General features: G+C 44.6%; 1 protein-coding gene across 1 annotated transcript in view; it reads right to left on the minus strand.

Moving 5' to 3' along the window:
* The window catches only part of ACTR2 (actin related protein 2), a 35941-nt gene extending 19903 nt beyond the window's left edge, over window positions 1-16038 (minus strand). Inside the window, exon 1 of the mRNA XM_069955576.1 lies at window positions 15864-16038. Coding sequence (XP_069811677.1) covers window positions 15864-15911 — 48 coding nt within the window. The 5' untranslated portion in view covers window positions 15912-16038. The remainder of the gene's footprint in view (window positions 1-15863) is intronic.
* Between the last annotated feature and the right edge of the window lie 5082 nt (window positions 16039-21120).

Raw genomic sequence — 21120 nt, forward strand, 5'->3', positions numbered from 1 at the left:
TCATTTCTACGTGCATATTCACACATCCGCAGTTGTTGTGGATTTTTGCCGCAAAATGAAAGAGAAAAAGGACATGTCCTATTGCGGACCATAATTGTGGCATGGACACAGCAAGAAGTCTATGCAATGTGCATTTCTATATAGTTTGCCTAATGAACATGTTAGGGCTGGGCAATATAGCCCCCCCCCAAAATTTTTGGGGATGATTCCAGATTTGAATCAAGGATCGGCAAATACTATTTTAATGACGTTTGAGACAACTGTATTGCTTCCCAGTGTAACAGTGCTTCCCCTGTGCCCCCATGTAATAGACAAGCCAACTCTGTGCCCCCCCATGTAGTAGACAAGCCCCCGCTGCACCCCATATAGTGGGGGGCTGCACTTCTATTGGGCGATCCGTGTTGCAATCCTCCCCGACACTAGGACATGTCTTTTCTTTTTTTTTTTTTTTGAGGTGGGTATCGTGGCACGGATTGTGTGAATAAAACTTATTGATATGAATGGTTCCTAAAATTTGACAGGATGTGTGATTGCAGCTCAGGTCAGAAAAGCAAAAAAGAACCATAAACCCTGGGGCATAAAAATAACTACACAGCAAGTAAAAAAAAAAAAAAGTATTGAAAGCAATGCACTGTGTAAGGACTGGAATGATCTTCAGATCTGGATGATAAAACAGAATTGCAGGAAGATTACTGACCAACCCACCTAGAGGTCAGAGGTGGCCTACAGGGTGGGTGCTAATATACTGACAAGTAAGCACATGAAGCCAGAGAGCCAGACTCCACAGTATTATGTGATACACCCACCGCAGTGCAGACGCCTTGCAGCTAAGGCTTTTATAGTGTCGGCCGTGGGCACTGAGCGCTGTCTTTTCCGTTGACACAAAGCACGAAGGAGCATGAACTGCAGGTTGCGGTATATAGCCCATATATAGAAATGTGTGGTTCCCACTTCCTATTGAGTCATGCTCAGCACAGTACCGGCTTACTGCACATTTTAGCTGAAAACCTTGCAGGCTGCCCATTGTCTGGTGATGGTGTGTGAGCATTGTGCCAGTCACCTCTCGTGGACGCTGCACAATAGAGAAGCTTCCCAGGGCACCGCGCCATTTCTGCACACAAAAGCATTAAGTGTGTTCAAGGATTTTATGTCAATACCATAAAGTGAGGTTGGGGGAAACTGCAGCCCTTTCCAGCGGTTGCAAAACCGCCATGGATGCTCGGAGAGCTTAAGCACCGGACAAAACTTCTGATATAAAAAGTTTAAAAGGATTATACCAGGGACGGGGAACCTATGGCCCTCCAGCTGTTGCAAAATTACAATCCCAATCATGCCGGGACAGCCAAAGCCTTCGGCTTTGGCTGTCCCGGCATGATGGGAATTGTAGTTTTGCAACAGCTGGAGGGCCACGGGTTCCCTGTCCCTGGTTTATACAAATGATAGACCTCTAAAAGGGATTAGCTACTTTATAGTAAAATTTCTCAGTGTATTCACATTACTTACTGACCGCTGCTCCCTGTGTACCTCAGAGCTACAATCAGACTCCCCTCCTTTAGGTTGTGCTGTCCTGCTCTGTGGCGATTCTGTCCATAAGATGGCTGACATGGAGGAGCATGTGACCATGCCCTGCCACCCAGTGTCCACCCCTGAGCCTGTATATGCCCATGTTGGACACTTGGGGGCATGGTCACATGCTCCTCCATGTCGGCCATCTTATGGACAGAATCGCCACAGAGTAGGACAGCACAGCCAAGAGGAGGGGAGTCTGATTTTAGCTCTAGGAGGTACACAGGGAGCTGCTGTCAGTAAGTAATGTGAATACACTGAGAAATTTTACTATAATGGTGCGTTCACACCTACAGGATCTGCAGCTGATTTTCTGCAGCAGATTTCATTTAAATAACTGAACACAGCATCAAATCTGCTGCAGATCCTGTAGGTGTGAACGCACCCTAAAGTGGCCAACCCCTTTAAATCTGGAAAAAATCCTCAGCACCCCCATCCACACAGCCCAGGAGTGTGCACGGATCTGTACATTGTATGGTAATAGGATACAACAAATATCAAGGCCCTGAATTGTCAGAGATAAGAAAAACATGTAGAACCAGCAATGTGAGGTCAGGCGGGGAGTGTGAACATGTAGCACACGCATTCCACAGGAACCTGAACGTGTCTAAACTAGGCAGGAAGATTGCCCTGTGAGAGGTGTAGTAACCCTGCAAAGTATATGGCATCCCCTCCCCCAGTGGGGCTCACAACACTATATCCCCACCTCAGACACACTAGTATATATATATATATATATATATATATATATATATATATATATATATATATATATATATATATAAATTCACACAAATACAGAGAACAATTATTGTGTGAAAAATTGTTATATCGTTCCAATTTAAAGGGGTACTACTGCAATTTTTTTTTTCAGATCAACTGGTGTCAGAAAGTTATAGTGATTTGTAATTTTCTCCAGTCTTCCAGTACTTATCAGCTGCTGTACGTCCTGCAGGAAGTGGTGTTTTTTTCCAGTCTGACACAGTGCTCTCTGCTGACATCTCTGGCCAAGACAGGAACTGTCCAGAGCAGTAGCAAATCCCCATAAAAACCTCTCCTGCTCTGGACAGTTCCTGACATGGATAGAGGTGGCAGCAGAGAGCACTGTGTCAGATTGGGGGGAAAAAACACCACTTCCTGCAGAACATCCAGCAGCTGATAAGTACTGGAAGACTGGAGATTTTTAAATAGAAGTAAATCACAAGTCACTATAACTGACACTAGTTGATCTGAAAAAAGAAATTTCGCTATAGTACCCCTTTATTTTGGAACAATGTAACAATTTTTCATTCCTGCACGACATTTGTACACTTTCTGCAGAACATACAGCAGCTAATAAGTATGGGAAAACTTGAGATTTTTTAAATAGAAGTAAATCACAAATCCATATGACTTTCTGAAACCAGTTGAAAAAAAAAAAATAATAATAAATTTTCTCCGGAGTGTCGTTTAAGCGCTAATCTTTCCCTGTGTATGCGGGCAATGATCAAATGACTAATGAAAATTCATTGGTATGTTGATCACACCTTTTGAGCGGACTAAAAGATTTCCAACAAATTAATAATTTTATGGTGTATGTAATTCCGAATGTTAAGAAACTTTGTAATTGCGTTTATTAGGCAAATATGCCATTATCTGCATTCAAAAAGACTTTGCCAGTTCCCCCACCCCCCCCTCCTCTCTCTCACTCCTCATTATCAGGAAATCTGTGTAACCTATGGAGAGGGGAGGAGGGAGATTAGTTGGCAGCAGAGAACAAAGGATTACACAGTGGGAGCTGTGTGAAAGCTGGTATTAAGGTCAGAGAGGTCAGTGCTGACTGTCAGAGGAGATAGCCCAGTAATGTAGCTGTAAATTAACTCTTTGTTGTCCTGTTTTGGTGCCTCATCTCCCTCCACCCCTCCCCTCTCCATAGACAACCATGAAGACAGGGGGGAGAGCTTCAAACTGCTTTTTCACAATAAAAATAAATTTTTTGGCTAATAAACCCAATTACAAAGCTTCTTAAAATCGCCTGTACTATTGATTTCTGCAACAAATGTAAACGACAGTGACACTTAAAGTTGTAGGATAGACCATCAATATAAGGTCAGCAGGGGTCTGACTCAATATGGCCACCATTCAGCTGTATGGAGGGGCGGTGGCACTCAAGCAATCGCCGCAACCTATTTAGCCCTAATTCCTACGTTCTGTATAACAAGGAACCTATGGATGGGGAAGCGAAGTAGTCAGCTCTGTTTCTTTCCCAGCATCATCTATCAACTGGGAGTGGGGAAAGTGCGCTAATAACACATCCGCACAGCCAGAGAAAGAGTCCACTGCAGGGCTTCCCCGTCCGTTGGCTCAGTGCTATAGGAAAAAGCCCTTAGCGTTTACCAGCGCTCATACCTAGTGGCCGTACAAGGTACTGCAGCATTGCCCCACTGAAGAAAACAGAAAAAGCGACAGCATAATCACTAGGATAGCCCATGGTTGGTGTTATTCTGATCTCTGAACCCCCAAACAACCCAGATGTATAAGTCAGTGACTTCCCAATGCAGATTCAGTTTTTTTTCTTGCACGGTAGCGCTCCTGGTTACCCCGCCATACAGGGCACTACACCGCCGCTTTTCACTTGTATGAAGCTGTGCTGCTGTTTACATGGGGTCAGGTGACATCTCAGAGTCTGTAAGAAGTCACAGCACGTCCTAATATCACTAAGGTAATCGAGTAAAGCGGCTTCCGGATCAGCGTCTTATCAGAGCTCAAAGTCCCCCGCAGCATTTGATCAGCAGGGCTGGGGCACCATGGTGATACCTGGAGCTCAGATAAGGAACCAAGATCTTAAGCAGACTCATACTGGAGGGACGGCTCATACATAAGTCTAATATGGTATTTTATTCACATGCTAGTGTAAAATTATAATATATATATATATATATATATATATATATTTTACACACACATATACATATATAGCACTCAACTTTATTTAACTTAACAGAACCAAGCTGCACTACCAGCCCCAGCCTGTGGACAGGAGTGGCGCTGCATCAGGTTGACTCTTTTTCTAATCTCAGACAACCAACATGCAATGGGCTAAACTACCATAGGTGACTCTCTCTCTATACTACATATACGACACAAAGATTAAAAGGGGTTGTCCAGTTATGAAAATCTATGAGTGGGAGGCCCCCTGTTTAGCATCCCTATCCCTAGGTCAGCATGATCAGCAGTTGCACAGTGTCCCTCAAGACCTGCCCTGTCCGGCATTGAACGGGGAACTCATTGATTTGAACGGACAATATGTAATGCTTCAACTCTTCCTGTGGTGGCGCCGCAGGGAAAGGGAGGATTTTTCCAGTCAAGTTTTATTCAAAGAGGAAGACTTAACTTCTTAACTTTTATATAGATGTACAAATACATTTAAAATTTTAGCTCTAGACTAAAAAGAAAAAAAAATGTCTGGGGAAGAATAGAAAAAAAAAATAATCTTGACATAAAAGAGGAAGAAGAGATTCAAAAGGAGGAAATTGCTAAGAGTGATATTACACAGGACGTAACCAGCTCAGAACGGGGGAGGGGAAGGACTTGCTCACCAGGAAGACCAAACACTAAATTGTCTTGAAAGCGCAGGGTAGTCATCCTGACTACACTGTAAAGCATACAGGAGACTAGTACTGGGATTGGAGATCCTGACTGCACTGTAAAGCATACAGGAGACTAGTACTGGGATTGGAGATCCCGACTACACTGTAAAGCATTTACTGGGATTGGAGATCCTGACTACACTGTAAAGCATATATATTGGGACTGAAGATCCTGATAGCACGGTAACACATACTGGAGACTAGTATTGACTGGAGATCCCGACTCTACTGTAAAGCATATACTGGGATTGGAGATCCTGACTACACTGTAAAGCATATACTGGGATTGGAGATCCTGACTACACTGTAAAGCATACAGGAGAGTCTGAGGAGTCTAGTACTGGGATTGGAGATCCTGACTACACTGTAAAGCATATACTGGGATTGGAGATCCTGACAGCACTGTAAAGCATACAGGAGAGTCTGAGGAGTCCTGTGGAGACTAGTACTGGGATTGGAGATCCTGACTACACTGTAAAGCATATACTGGGATTGGAGATCCTGACTACACTGTAAAGCATATACTGGGATTGGAGATCCTGACTGCACTGTAAAGCATACAGGAGACTAGTACTGGGATTGGAGATCCTGACTACACTGTAAAGCATATACTGGGATTGGAGATCCTGACAGCACTGTAAAGCATACAGGAGAGTCTGAGGAGTCCTGTGGAGACTAGTACTGGGATTGGAGATCCTGACTACACTGTAAAGCATATACTGGGATTGGAGATCCTGACTACACTGTAAAGCATATACTGGGATTGGAGATCCTGACTGCACTGTAAAGCATTTACTGGGATTGGAGATCCTGACTGCACTGTAAAGCATACAGGAGACTAGTACTGGGATTGGAGATCCCGACTACACTGTAAAGCATTTACTGGGATTGGAGATCCTGACTGCACTGTAAAGCATAGAGGAGTACTGAGGTCTATACTACAGATCGTGGATTGTTCCTCTATGTGCAGCTAAGGAGGACATTCTCCTGGTGTGCGCCATGGTTAGGCCCGGCCATTTTACAATGGTGAATGATGTTAGTGTGTGTAAAGTGCTCTCTGGAGAAGGGTAACCTGTTCCTGAGATAACTGGGTGACAATGTTACGCTGCATATCACAGAGCACATTGGCTCATTCCATGCATACCTGTCTGTGCGCAGCCTCAGGGGGTGGGGGTGCTGAGAGGTGTAAGACTGGAGACCTGCAGCAATGTGTCTTCCATTACAAGAACATGACATGCCGGGCTGCAGGAGGCCTCTCTGTTCTATCACAGGGAGCATATCCTCCAGGAAATTTTATTTCCAATTAAAGGAACCCTCTGTCAGGGGGAGACACAGGAGGCAGTCATAGACAGATAGATAGCAGTCCCTTCTAGGGTACGTTCATACTACAGATTTTGCCACTCTTTCCCTCCCATTGTCGACAGCTCATTGTCTAGAAAATCTATCAAGAATGACTCCAAATTTAATTGTTCTAATGGGAGATAATAACCTATTGGCAGAGGTGACAGCAGCTTATTCCTCCCTCTCCATTCAACCAACATGCACACCCGAAAAGAAAAAGTGCCAGCAGTATGCGGTGTATGGCCGCCTCCCAGCAACAGACGTCATCATTGGTGGGATTTTTGCACCCTGTCCCTTTTGTTCTCGGAGGGTAAGGGTATATTCACACTGAGGAATATGCAAGAAAATCTCCATCGGAGGCCGTGCCGTGGTCTCCGCTAGAAGTTCCGCCTGTCCCATTGACTCAATGATATTCTCAAGCTTAATCCACAGTCGTCCCAAAGAATTGACAGTGGCCTCCGCGTGAAATTTCCTCACGTATTCCGTAGTGTGAACATACCCTAATCCAGAACCGAAGCTGAAGGCAGCTCCCCAGATGGACCCCATTATAGTCCATTTTAGTGACTGTCCCCTATAGTGGAGCTGAAAAAAATAAAGGTAAGGCTGGGTTCACATTACGTTTTTTCAATCCGTTTTTTCATCTTTTTGCAAAAAAACGGATGCGTGTGTGCATCAGTTTTTTCATTGAATTCCTTTAAAAAAAAAAAAAAAAGTGATCAGTTTTTTTTTTTAACGTACACAAAAACGTAGTTGACCTCATTCTGTGTCCGTTAAAAAAAAAAAAAAAAAAACATCCACTGGGATTTTATTTTATTTTTTTAATAATGGAATTCAATGGAAAAACAGATACACACACACATGCATCCGTTTATTCCATCTGTTTTTTGCAAAAAACGGATTGCAAAAACATAATGTGAACCCAGCCTAAGCAATGGTGCGAACCTAGCCTAATAAATGGGAGGACTATGGCCGCCAGCAGTGCTATTCTTCCCATAAAATCTGCGGTATATAAATCATCAATTTCAGATAAGCAGATATTACACAACTGCGGGTTCACCAAGGTTCTGAATGTGCACATCTTCACTTGCACTAGCGGCATAAGGACTGGCCTCATAGACCGTCATCTCTAACCAACAGAGAGGAGCTTGTGGTTCTGTATGTAGTTATTAGTGGGCAGGATTCCTATAAACATAGACAGAAGCTATTAAAGCTGGAGCGACACTGCTGCTGTGTGGTTGGAGCTAAGCTTCCAGGCTTCAGTACTATATGCAGGTCCCTACCGCAGGGCAGAGCGCACTATGCTGACCGCTCGGCCCTGCACTGATCAGCGACAGCGGCTTCAAGGGGTTATCCCAAGAAGACCAGAAATACTAATAGCTGCACTTAAAAGCAAATGTCCCATCAGGTACATCGCCGTGTTTTTTTTTTGGTTTTTTTTTACCTTAATGGATCGGCGATGACAGATGACATCACCATGTTATCCAGGAAGTGACATCACCATGTTATCCAGGAAGTGACATCACCATGTTATCCAGGAAGTGAAGCCTTGATGCAGTAGTGAGTGCAGGGAAAAAAGCACTTTATAAGCATTTCCTGTAATAAGTGTATATTGGGGATTTGTATAACTTTTGGGGGGCAATACAATACTTTTTTTTTTGCCGGACTCCTCCTTTAATATACCACTTGATGTGTCATAGAAACATGTCCAAAACTTTGATCGCTCAGGGTGCTCTGACTCTGACCAATCGCTTGGACAAGTGCAAAACATTCAGGGCTCGGATACTTAAAAGGATGTAGACTGTGAGCCCCAATGGGGAGAGTGGCAGATGTGCATACTGTACAGCGCTTCGGAATATGTTGGTGCTATAAGTATATGGAATAAACATTGCAAGCTACTTTCCTATAGCTATAACCGGCCTTTCGGGAGTTTTGCCATGAGAACGCCTCATGGGATAAGCCCTTTTACTAGGAGCTTTCACAAAGTTAAAGGAAGTAGATGAGGTCTGTGCATTTTATCAGAACAAAAGGCCTGAAAGCGGTCAGCAGACATCAGAGCCGCGCAACCAGATGTGCACAAGAAATACTTGTGGTTTGCAGACTTTATTTAGAATATGGACTTTTGCCAAATGAAAATGGAATGGGTTACTTTGGGCTGGCAACGGACCATCAAGTGCTAAACCGAGAAGTACACAGGATCCTGGGGGAAATTGCAAATCTGCTGAAGTTCTGGACAGGAAAGATGAGTCAACTATTTCCATCAGCTAAAAAAGAAAAGAAAACTACTCGTGTGCGGCTTACAGACAAAGGGACCATACGATCCCAGACTGGTTAGATGGCTTCCCAACAACTTCCAACATGTCTATCACATACGTCATATCGGTCACTCACAACCCATGTAGTGAATACAAGCAGCGGATGGTGGGAGCCACCAATACCTGTAGTCATAAAGCAATAAAGGAAACCATAAAAGCCATGCAATGGTAACTGTGGGGAATCAGGGTAAGAGAGAGTTACTTTTTTTTCTATAACTAGATAACACCTGTAAAAACAGCTCCCTGTGTACCTCAGAGCTAAAATCAGGCTCCCCTACTCCAAGCTGTGCTGTCCTGCTCTGTGGCGAGTCTGTACATAAGATGGCCAACATGGAGGAGCATGTGACCATGCCCCACCCCCCAGTGTCCACGACTGAGCCTGTATTGCCAATAGAGAACACTGGGGCTGTTTTCCCGGTTCCCACCAGTCACTGCTACTTCCTAGTTCCTGTGATTTGTGGACCCTGCAGAAACTGCCTGTTCAGCCAGTTATTGGCCACAGTGATTAACCCCGACCCCGATCAACCAGGCGTTGGCTGAGCAGGAAGTTGCAGCGGGATTGAGACATCACAAGAAGAAGCAGTGAGTGACGGGAGCGGTCAGAATGGTAACTGTGAGAAATCAAGGTAAGCGTATTACTTTTGTTTCCCTAGAACTGGATAACATCTGTAAGAAGAAAAAAGCTCCCTGCGTACCTCAGAGCCAAAATCAGACTCCCCTCCCTCCAGGCTATGCTGTCTTGCTCTGTGGTGAGTCTGTCCATTAGATGGCAATGCATGCCCCAACCCTAAGTGTCCACCACTGAACCTGTATTTACCAATAGAGAACACTGGGCATGGAACATGGTCACATGCTCCTCCATGTCGGCCATCTTGTGGACAGACTCACCACAGAGCAGGACAGCACAGCCTGGAGGAGGGGAGTCTGATTTTAGGTACACAGGGAGCTGCTGTCGGTATATACAGAGAGTACACTTACTAATACTGTACACAACTATTTTACTATAAAGTGGCCCACCCCTTTAAGATTTCCACAACAAATCAAAATTTTGTTGCCGTCCTCCAGCAGTGTCTTCCCCCCCCCCCCCCACTGCCACTACTGACCCCCCCACACACACACACACTGCCTGCCACTACTGAGATGAACTAGTGTCGGCTGCAAGAGACCACTCAGCCGATCACTTGCTAAATAGGGACAGCGCTGTGGCCGGTGACTGGCAGAGCGGACTGCCACTGCCAAGACTGGTCAACGATAGACCGGAAAACGCTGCAGAAGGATCCCTTGGGTGGCGTGGTTAGATAACAATAGTCTCTTTATTATGTTCTATGTGCAGCAATTTTTTAAAAAATTTTTTAAAGAACCGGAAGACCCCTTAAAGTTCTGTACATATTTTTCTTCCTGCAGCATCGAAAAGACTACTACTTTGAAGGTCCCAGTGCTGCTGATCATGAAGCTTTCATGCAGGATGGTAGATTCTCATTCAGGCTGCACAAGCCCATCTATCTCTTCCATTACATGCTGGACCATTTCTTCCTTTCCAAAACAATGTGAGAGCGAGGTACTCCCCCGGGGCGCCGCAGGAGATGCCCTGGCTGTACACAGGTGCATTGTGAGGCGTACACCGTCATTATGCCTGGCACTGGAGATGGTAATTTTCAACCCGGAAATTTCAGCAACATATTACGAAACAATTAGTAACATTCAGCGGCCTAGTGAAACTTAATATCGCAGGTAATGGATAGTAAAGTCTTCTCACAATTATACCCGGTGTCATTAGCCAGGGCTCATACAGCCGGACTATGGCAGCCGGAGTATTGCCATATGCTTTCAATGTCATATAGATTTTTTTTTTTTTTTTATTTCCTATTGGATTCAATAAAGATCCAACAGAGAACGCGTTCCATCGCATCTTAGGGATACTGTCCGTAAGTATGGAGATTGTGCAACTCGGGCAGCCGTCCAAAAACAGCATCTAAAATCCTGAACAGACTCTTACAGCAATGACAACTCATATACTGCACACTTAAAGGGGTATTCCAGACTTTAAGACTGACGGCAGCCTGGCCCTAGGAAAGGTCATCAATGTCAGATTGTTAGGAGTCCAACTCTTAGGGTGGTATTACACAGAACGATTATAGTTCGAAAAATCGTTAAATAGTTTGGATTTGAACAATAATCGTTTAGTGTAATAGCAGACAACGATTAAACGACCAACGAGAAATTGTTGGTCCTTTGATAGAATTTGGACCTATTTTTATCGTTGATCGTTTGTATGTAATAAGATGCCGTTCTGTCGTTTGCAGCAGCGGCGACAGGACGAACGCAATATAATCAAAAGTAACGATCATCGCTCCGCGTAATTAGGTGAACGGTTTCTGGCCGTTCGTTCGCCAAAAAAAAAAAAAAAAAACCCTTTGTATAATAGTATCCCCACTGATCAGCTGATCGAAGAGAACACAGTACTTCAGCGGTCGGGTCCTCCCAGGCTGCACAAGGCCGCCTCTCCTCTATAGAAGTGGCACTCCGCACTGAATGCTACACGGCTGAAGTTCCCCTTTGTCACCGCACTTCCTCTGACAAGGAACAAGAGTCGCCCAGATCTAACAGGAAGTTGGGTTCAAGTATTAAAAGAGAAACCAGACAATAAAATTTCAATATAAAGTCGTTTCAGAAAATATAACAGCGCATGAAGTGTCAATTTGTGCTAAAAAAAAAAAAAAAAAAAAAAAAAAAAAAAAAATTGTGAAAAACTTTCAGGATTATCTGGGACTAGTTTTCTTCCCCCTAATAAGCAATGGCTCTAGATTGCTCTGGCCACTGTGCCTATAGACCAGGGATGGGGAACCATCGTCCCTCCGGCTGTTGCAAAACTATAATTCCCATCATGCCTGGACAGCCAAAGCTTCGCTTTGGCTGTCCAGGCATGATGGGAATTGTAGTTTTGCAACAGCCGAAGGGACGATGGTTCCCCATCCCTGGTCTTCAACAGATGATATATAGCCTACAGCCATGTATCTTATTCAACACATACACATGAACCCTCAGCTTGACTGAGTATACATGTATAGAATGGTGAGAGGAGATGGGTATGTGAGTATGCCGCTGCCAGACACCTCCGGTGGTGGCTTATCTCCCTGAAAATAAAAGGGCGTACAGCTGAAATCCAACGTGCCACATCCATCTCCCCCTGGCGTTTTGGGGGGCCTCCATAAACCAGATCCTGGAGAGTCAGACACCTTCTCACTTATGGCGTCCTTACTTCTGGAAGAATAGAAGACGCCTTACAGCTTACAGTCACCTTTGACCAGCAATTTAAGAAGTTTATTGACATCATAAAAAAAAGCTGAGTAACTTTGTTAGTATTTTGCATTACTGATCTTGCACTGATCCAGAGTTTGCCACATTTACAAGCCGCTTCCTGCTATGGGAAACAGTGAAACTTTGTTTTCAGTAGACAAATAGTTATTTTCTATATTAGCCCTTCCCGTTCAATACTCGAGTACTCATCCTGGTGGTAAGAATGCCTGGCCGATCACACGACGGAGATTACAGGAGTCACCTGTCCAAGATGTATGGACTCCTGTAGCTTTTCCTACATCAGAAATGATGCTGGCAGAACTGTGAATGCAGCTCTGGGTGTAATTTATATCTGTTATAGTAAATACATGAATGACCCATATAACAATTATAGAGCATCCTCCTCCTTGGAGGTCAGGAGAGTAAACAACTATCGCTTAAAGGGGAACTATCAGCAGGTGTGACAAATCTAACCTGCTGATAGCCCCCTATTGCAAATAGGGCGCCGAGAAGGACACTGTAGGGGAGATTTATCAAACATGGAGTAAAGTGAAACTGGCCCAGTTGCCCCTAGCAACCAATCAGATTCCACCTTTCATTCCTCACAGACTCTTTGGAAAATAAAAGGTGGAATCTGATTGGTTGCTAGGGGCAACTGAGCCAGTTTCACTTTACACCATGTTTGATAAATCTCCCCGTGTCTCTTACCTTCCTCTTTGGCGCCATCCCTGTCCTGGAGCGCCGTTAGTAGCACTTCCCCGCCCCCAGAGCGCCAATTCGGCTTGCATGATGGGGACAGGGCAGTGCTCCTAATGGTGTCCAGACACAGGATTAAACTGCTAACAGCACAGGGACGTCGCTGAGGAAGAAGGTAAGAGAAATACATTCATCCTCAGCTCTGTCTGCGTAATAGGGGGCTATCAGCAGGTTAGATTTGTCTAACCTTTTGATAGTTTCCTTTAAAGGGTTGTCCAGGGATGAAAAAATAAAATAGCTGGGGTACTAAAAAAAAAAATTATATATACATACATACTCACCTCCCCTGCTCCCCCACAGCTGCTCAGTGTTAGGTCCCTGCAAAAAAATGCCTGTTCAGGCTGAGCGGGGCAGTACTGTGGGGGTGCAACACATCACAGGAACAAGGAAGTGGCAGTGACCAGGAGCCGGTGCTGTATATACACACACACACATGTATTTATAGTGACATTAGGGCCTTTTAGCCAGAGCCGTCAGGAGCAATCGAGCTCAAGAGGTCAAGTTTGATTGTTAATTATTTGCCCCCCACCCCCATTCCCAGCCATGGCCAGGAAGCCCCCTTTATTTCAGGACATCTATACATTGTATATGGGCAGAGATCACGTATGTAGGCGGACAGCACATCCACACAGATATACACTCCAAGATGGCGGTTTAGAGGCCATATTTGCTTAAAGTGTCACTGTCGTAATTTTTTTTTTTTTTTTTTTCAGAAATCAATAGTACAGGCGATTTTAATAAACTTTGTAATTGGGTTTATTAGGCAAATTATCTGCATTCAAAAAGACTTTCCCCAGGTCCCCCCCCTCCCTCCTCTCTCTCATTCACTGCTCATTATCAGGAAATGAGGATTACACAGCGGGACCTGAGTGAAAGACGGTATTCAGAGGTTAGTGCTGACTTCAGAGGAGATAGCCCAGTGATGTAGCTGTAAATTAACTCTTTGTTGTCCTGTTTTGGTGCCTCATCTCCCTCCACCCCTCCCCTCTCCATAGAAAAGGAAAGCGCTTCAAACTGCTTTTTCATGATAAAAATGCATTTTCAGCTAATAAACCCAATTACAAAGTTTCTTTAAATCTATTGATTGTACTATTGATTTCTGAAAAAAAAATTTGAACAGTGACACTTTCAAGGGAACAAATTCACAAAGTTTTAGAACTTTTGCCGACCGGCTAATAATCATCGATAGAAAGCGGGGACACAGTACAACATGATGTGGACCATAAATCGAGAACTCTCAGCACTTGTACTAAGTGTAAACGTCAGCCGTCCGTCCTGCAGCGACACAGCCCGTAGTGTTCTCTTATCTCGCAGCCATCCAGCCTCTTCCTGTCATTGTACCTAATAGACGGCAGCCCAGTCCTGCACAGCCTCTCAGTTTCTGGCGAATTTGCAGGGTCAGCTCACCGAGAACACTTCCCCTGTGTTAGCCAGTAGTCTGAGTCATCAACATCTTGAGTCAAACGACTAAAGATTTCAGCATCTTAGTTCTGGGTGACCACAGAAACAGCGCCATTCCTGCGCACAGGTTGCATCTGGTATTGCACCCTATGCATCACTGGCAATATCGCCGCACAACTAGATCGATGTATCAACCGGGCAGCAGGGAAATCTAAGGAACTAGTTGATGATTATTTAGATTTTGTGAATATTTTAAGCAGACACATAGATCAATTCATAGATCATCCCGATCTGGTCACATGGTGATGGGGGGGGGGGGGGGAATCAGCGCTCACAGACTTTCTGATGAGATTAAACATTAGAAAAGAAACCATAAAATATTTTGCTGCCACCTCAACACATGTCAAGGTATGCAGCTCTGTGATCAGGCTGGGGCCTGCAGCTCCCCTCCCTCCCCAGCAGGCGGGGACAGGCAGGAAGACATTATTAACTCCTGAACCGCCAGATCACGTTAGGGAAATACCGAAACACCCTCATAGATTAAGGTTCCCCTACCTGGTGGCGCTCTAGCAGCTGCACAACTACAACTCCTACCTTGCCTGGAGAGCTGAAGGCTTTATAGACATGATGGGGGTTGTAGTTCTGCAACATCCAACAAACCAGGGATGAGGAACAGCGCTATAAATGAATGAAATACGGCAAACGACGGTAGTATATACATCTATAGGGCCGTATACAGGAGGATAGAACAGTGGTATATACATCTATAGGGCCATATACAGTATACAGGAGGATAGAACAGTGGTATAGACATCTATAGAGCCATATACACTATACAGGAGGATATAACAGTAGTATATACATCTATAGGGCCATATACAGTATACAGGAGGATAGAACAGTGGTATAGGCATCTATAGGGCCATATACACTATACAGGAGGATATAACAGTAGTATATACATCTATAGGGCCATATACCGTATACAGCAGGATATAACAGTAGTATATACATCTATAGGGCCATATACACTATACATGAGGATATAACAGGGGTATATACACATTATACATGAGGATAGAACAGTGGTATAGACATCTATAGGGCCATATACACTATACAGGAGGATATAGCAGTGGTATATACATCTATAGGGCAGTATACAGGAGGATATAGCAGTGGTATATACATCTATAGGGCATTATACAGGAGGATATAGCAGTGGTATATACATCTATAGGGCAGTATACATGAGGATAGAACAGTGGGGCCCCTGGACCCGATCAGACTAGGGGCCCCTGGTTTCCCCATAGACCCTCAGCATTTGCCCCCCTGTGCCATGCATCCAGGCAGAGGGCAGCTGCGGTATATGCGGGCGCCATAGAGATCCGGGCCATGATGCTAGGAGAGGCTGCCATCCATAGATGACAGGCAGGCTGCTGTGTGGGCGCCGCTGGCACTGGGTGTGCTGCTGCAGATGGCCACTGACTGAGGGGGAGCACGGAGGGAGGTGACAACCAACGCCCAGTGTGTGTCCCCCCCGGAGGGCTTCCCGACTCACCCCGGTCCCGTTGTCGCACACCACCACCTTCCTGCCTTGGCTGTCCATCTCCTCGGTGCCTCCTTCCGCCCGAGCCGCCAAGCTCTCAATGACTGGCAAAACCGGAAGTGCGCTCCCCCCGCCCCGACACCTACTATTACTTCTCCTTCTCCTCCTCCGGTAAGTCAGGGGCACGTGATCTGACGCGTCAGGCCCAGCCCTCCGCCCCAATGCGGCCAATCAGGGAGCGGCGCGAGACGCCTGTGGAGAGAGTGGGCGAGCGGGCGAGATGATTGGACGCCGCGGCCAGGAAGCCGGTTTGTCTTCCATTCAAAAAGCGCAATGAAGCGTCGGACGCCATCTTTGTTGCTGGCGTGTAATTAGTACGGGGGTGGATAACGCCGTTCTCACGTACAGTGATTTGTGTAATAGCACGTAATGGCTGAAGGGAGAAAAGTGGGCGTGGCGCTGTACATATTTCATATTGAGGCTCCACCCTTGTGTACTGTGACCACGCCCATGATTCCTGGACAGTGTCTCCATGGAGCCTGAGAGTGGAAAGTGCCACCCTCCAGCTGCTGCAAAACTACAATTCCCATCATGCCTGCCTTGGCTGACAAAGCATGGTGGAAATTGTAATTTTGCAACAGTTGGAGGGCGGCAAGTTCCCTTTTCTTGCCATAGACAGAGCCATAATGCACACATAACATATTTATTAGAGATGAGTGAATGCTGTTTGATCGAATAGTAAGGCATTCGATCTATCGAATATTATCGAATAGTTCGCCAAATATTCGATAAGCGTTCAAATCCCCCAGCTTCCGGTTTTTACCTCCAAGTGGTCGAATAGATGTTTTTCAATAATCGAATCCTTGTTCCCATAGACTTTAACCCCTTAGCAACCCATGACGTATCTGATACGTCATGGTGCCGCTCGGGGTGTTCACCGCTCTGAACGGCGCTGATCCCGGCTGACACGTGCAGCCGGGCAGTGCCTCTATTAGCCGGCGCGGGTCCCGTTGCCGCGCCGGCTAATTAAGCCTCTAAGTGCAGCTGTCAAACCTGACAGCTGCACTTAGAGGCTTCAGACCTCACGTCCCTGGTGTCTAGTGGGACGGATCGCGGGGGCGAGATCCGTTCTTCTGCCCGTGCCGGGCCTCAGCGTCGGAATGACGCTGATCCCGGCTCGGCAATAGATTGCTATGGCCTGCAGCAGGCCATAGTAATCTATGACCGATCTAATCGATCTTTGCTGTGTATATACACAGCATTGATCTCTATGAGAGATCAGTGCTATGTATATACAAGCCCCCCAGGGGGGCTTCTAGTTACAGTAAAAAAAAAAAGTAAAAAAGTGTTTTTATTAATAAAAAGCCCCCTCCCCTAATAAAAGTCCAAATCACCCCCCTTTTCCCATTTTATAAATATAAATAAATAAATAAATAAATAAACATATTTAGTATCACCGCGCGCGTAATCGCCCGAACTATTAATTAATTACATTCCTGATCTCGCACGGTAAACGGCGTCAGCGCAAAAAAATTCCAAAGTGCAAAATTGCGCATTTTTGGTCGCATCAAATCCAGAAAAAATGTAATAAAAAACGATCAAAAAGTCGTATATGCGCAATCAAGGTATCGATAGAAAGAACACATCATGGCGCAAAAACTGACACCTGACACAGCCCCATAGACCAAAGGATAAAAGCGCTATAAGCCTGGGAATGGAGCGATTTTAAGGAACGTATATTTGTTAACAATGGTTTGAATTTTTTACAGGCCATCAGATACAATATAAGTTATACATGTTATATATCATAGTAATCGTAACGACTTGAGGAACATGCATAACAAGTCAGTTTTACCATAGGACGGACGGCGTAAATGCAAAACTCCCCGAAATCAAAACAAATTCGTTTTTTCTTCAATTTGACAGCGCAAATGATTTTTTTCCGGTTTCGCAGCATATGTTATGGAAAAATAATGCCTGTCATTGCAAAGTACAATTGGTTTCGCAAAAAATAAGCGCTCATATACGTCTCTAGGTGAAAAAATGCAAGCGCTATGGACTTTTAAACATAAAATGGAAAAAGCAAAAGCGCAAAAACGAAAATAGGCTTTGACCTTAAGGGGTTAATGGGGTCGAATATTCAAATATTCGGGAGATATTCGTACGAATATCGAATATTTGAATATTTCACTATTCGATCATCACTAGAGATGAGCGAATAGTGAAATATTTGATAATTCAAAATTCGCTTTGAATAGCTCCCAATATTCGTATATTCGAACAAATATCGAATGCCATTATAGTCTATAGGAGAAAAATACTTGGGACCTGGAAATCAATATTCGACCACTAGGAGGTCACCAAGTGCACAATAACACCTCAGGAAATGATGCCAACACCTCCGGATGCATATAGGACAGCAGGGGTAGCATGCCTGGGTGCATCTAACACTAGTGATGAGCGAATATCCCAATTTTCCCAAGTGTACGCCAAAGAGTCCCGAACAAATTATGAACATAAAGTAGAAGCGTTTTGGTCTAGCAGTACGCATTTGCATACGTATCAGGTCAGGTGCAGTGTAATATACGTAATAACAAAAACAAATCAGTAGTAGCAAGATAACAGGTATTATTTTGCACTCACAGTATACAGCCGTATACCGGATATATAATTGTTTTTTACAATAATAAAATGAAAGAGCCCTTCAACTCCTTTACAGGACGCAGACTGCGCAAATCAGTAGAAGCAAGATAACAGCTATTATCCTACACTCACAGTATATCACACTCATCAGTAGATGTCTGAACACGCTGCCTGTCTCACAACAGCTTCTTAATATATGGTTTTTATACTTTTAGCCCTAACAAGGGCTTTTGGGGGTCAATCCCTACCTAACTTCACCTAAAAGCTTTCTCTCCCTGGTATACAGTCTGTCCCTCTCTAGCTCCAACCAGCAAGTGACACAAATCTGAAATCACTATTCTTATATTCAGGAGTTGATGTAGTTTAGCCAGCCAATCACAGTTAGAGGGTTTTTTTTAAGTCCTGCCTACTCCTAGTGACTGTCCCTCCCGCCCCCTGCATGTTTATTGGCTGGAAAAAAGCGCCAGGGAATGTGGGAAGGCGAATTGAATTTTTACTGCGTTATCGTTCGAATACTCAAGCGCAATCGAATAGCACGAATAGCGTACTATTATTTCGAATAGCTATTCGATCGAATACTATTCGCTCATCACTAATAGTTATACATAGTGTCCCTATAATAGAGCTAGCCTAGAGCCATCCTACAGCTACAGCACCTCAAAATTATGTACTACACCACTCCGTCACATAGCAGACAGTCTATGCGTATAGATCAGGGGTAGGGAACCGTCGCTCTCCAGCTGTTGCAAAACTACAACTCCCATCATGCCTGGCCAAATAAAGCTTTAGCTTTGGCAGTCCAGGCATGATGAGAGTTGTAGTTTTGCAACCGCTGTAGGGCCAAGGTTCCCTACCCCTGTGCTAGAGGACATCCCCACACTGATTGGCTAATAGACACTACATGGTCATGGACGCAGCTCCTTGATCTTGCATTCAGTTTCTTATGAATATGCTTCCTGTCTCATTTCCCCACTTTTTTTTCTTTCTTTAACATGTATTACTATACAGAATAAATACATTATAATGATCACCCCAACAAGTTATCCTCTATTCACATGATAGGGAATAACTAGCGGATTGGTAGGGGACCACCACTGATCCTGAGAGTAGAGGACAATTATCTCCCCAAACACAAGGGAGGGGTGCATTGATCACTGTATCTCTATTCCAGGTCTAAGGGGTTAAAGGGGTACTCCCCTTTTTCTTTTAAATCAACTGGTTTCAGAAAGTAATATAGATTTGTAATTTACTGCTATTTAAAAATCTCAAGTACTTATCAGCTGCCATATGTCCTGCAGGAAATGGTGTTTCCATTTCAGTCTTACACAGTGCTCTCTGCTGCCACCTCTGTGCATGTCAGGAACTGCCCAGAGCAGCAGGAAACCCCATAGAAAAACTCTCCTGCTCTGGACAGTTCCTGACATGGACAGAGGTTGCAGCAGAGAGCACTGTATCAGATTGGAAAGAATACACCTTTTCTTGATAAGTACTGGAAGACGTGAGATTTTTAAATAGAAGTAAATTGCAAATCTATATAACTTTGTGAAACCAGTTAATTTGAAAGAAAAAGGTTTTCGCCGGAGTACCCCTTTAATCTGTGAACAAAGTGTATAAAACTGTAGTTGATTGTCTATTGTGTAGTGGTTCTATTCAGGTATGGCAAGCTCATGCTCAAAGGGTTAACTGTGTATGTGACAATCTGAACCTGCTTGAGAGGAGGTTTGACAGCCAGCTCCCTTCCTCTGGGCCTATCATAGCCCAAAAACAATTTCCCTCCACTTGTGGCCAAACTTGCGCTGGGCTACCTCAGGCTTCTCTCCACCAATAGGTAGCTCCCTTGTTGTCTATATATAGAGATTTAGTCTAGCTGAGATCCAGTTACAGTCAGTTTCTAGACAAGCCTGATCCCTGCAAAGTATCAGAGGGGGTTCCTTTCAGTACCTGGCCCTTTGGCCAGTGCCTGCAGTTAATTAAGTCTATGCTGCTGAACATGTCCACGCTAAGGGAATTATGGCTCACAAGTTTATCTCCATCCTACCAGTCTGCACAAGGACTTATCTGAAGCAGCTGGAGAAGTTGCAGTATGCCGACGTGCCCCGCTGTCTCTTGTTTGGCTTCCTCAGCATAACCTCTCAAAGGAAACTCAAGGGGAAACATAGCTGCTTTTATTACCACACTAAGCCTTGCATACTACACCTTGCACCCCTGGGTCACCATAACACCAGTACACATCGGACGCCAGTGGGATGCTGTGGCATTCAGCAAGTCCAATGTGCAGTCAACAGGGCTCTCATCTTGACAATAAAGCTGCCAGTATGGGATTTTACAGCATTGCATTTGTTATCAAAACTGTTCTAAGAGAAAGAAAATAAAATTCCTAGTAGTGCTGCTTTAAAGTTATACTTACATACTCCAATCCCCTGCAGCTCACAGAGACAAGTCACTGCTGCCACCAGAGTGAGCAGAACAATTCCTGTGGGGTCGATGAAACACAAGAAGAAGTGGAGGTGACAAGTGAGGCCCAGGAGCATCAAATGGCAGCTATTGGGGATCGGGGTAGGTGACTATCAGACCAGATATATAACAATATATAAGACATTTTAATCCTAGACAGCCCCTTTAAAAT

Source organism: Dendropsophus ebraccatus, chromosome 15 (genome assembly GCF_027789765.1).
Source record: "Dendropsophus ebraccatus isolate aDenEbr1 chromosome 15, aDenEbr1.pat, whole genome shotgun sequence".
Classification (NCBI taxonomy): Eukaryota; Metazoa; Chordata; class Amphibia; order Anura; family Hylidae; genus Dendropsophus; species Dendropsophus ebraccatus.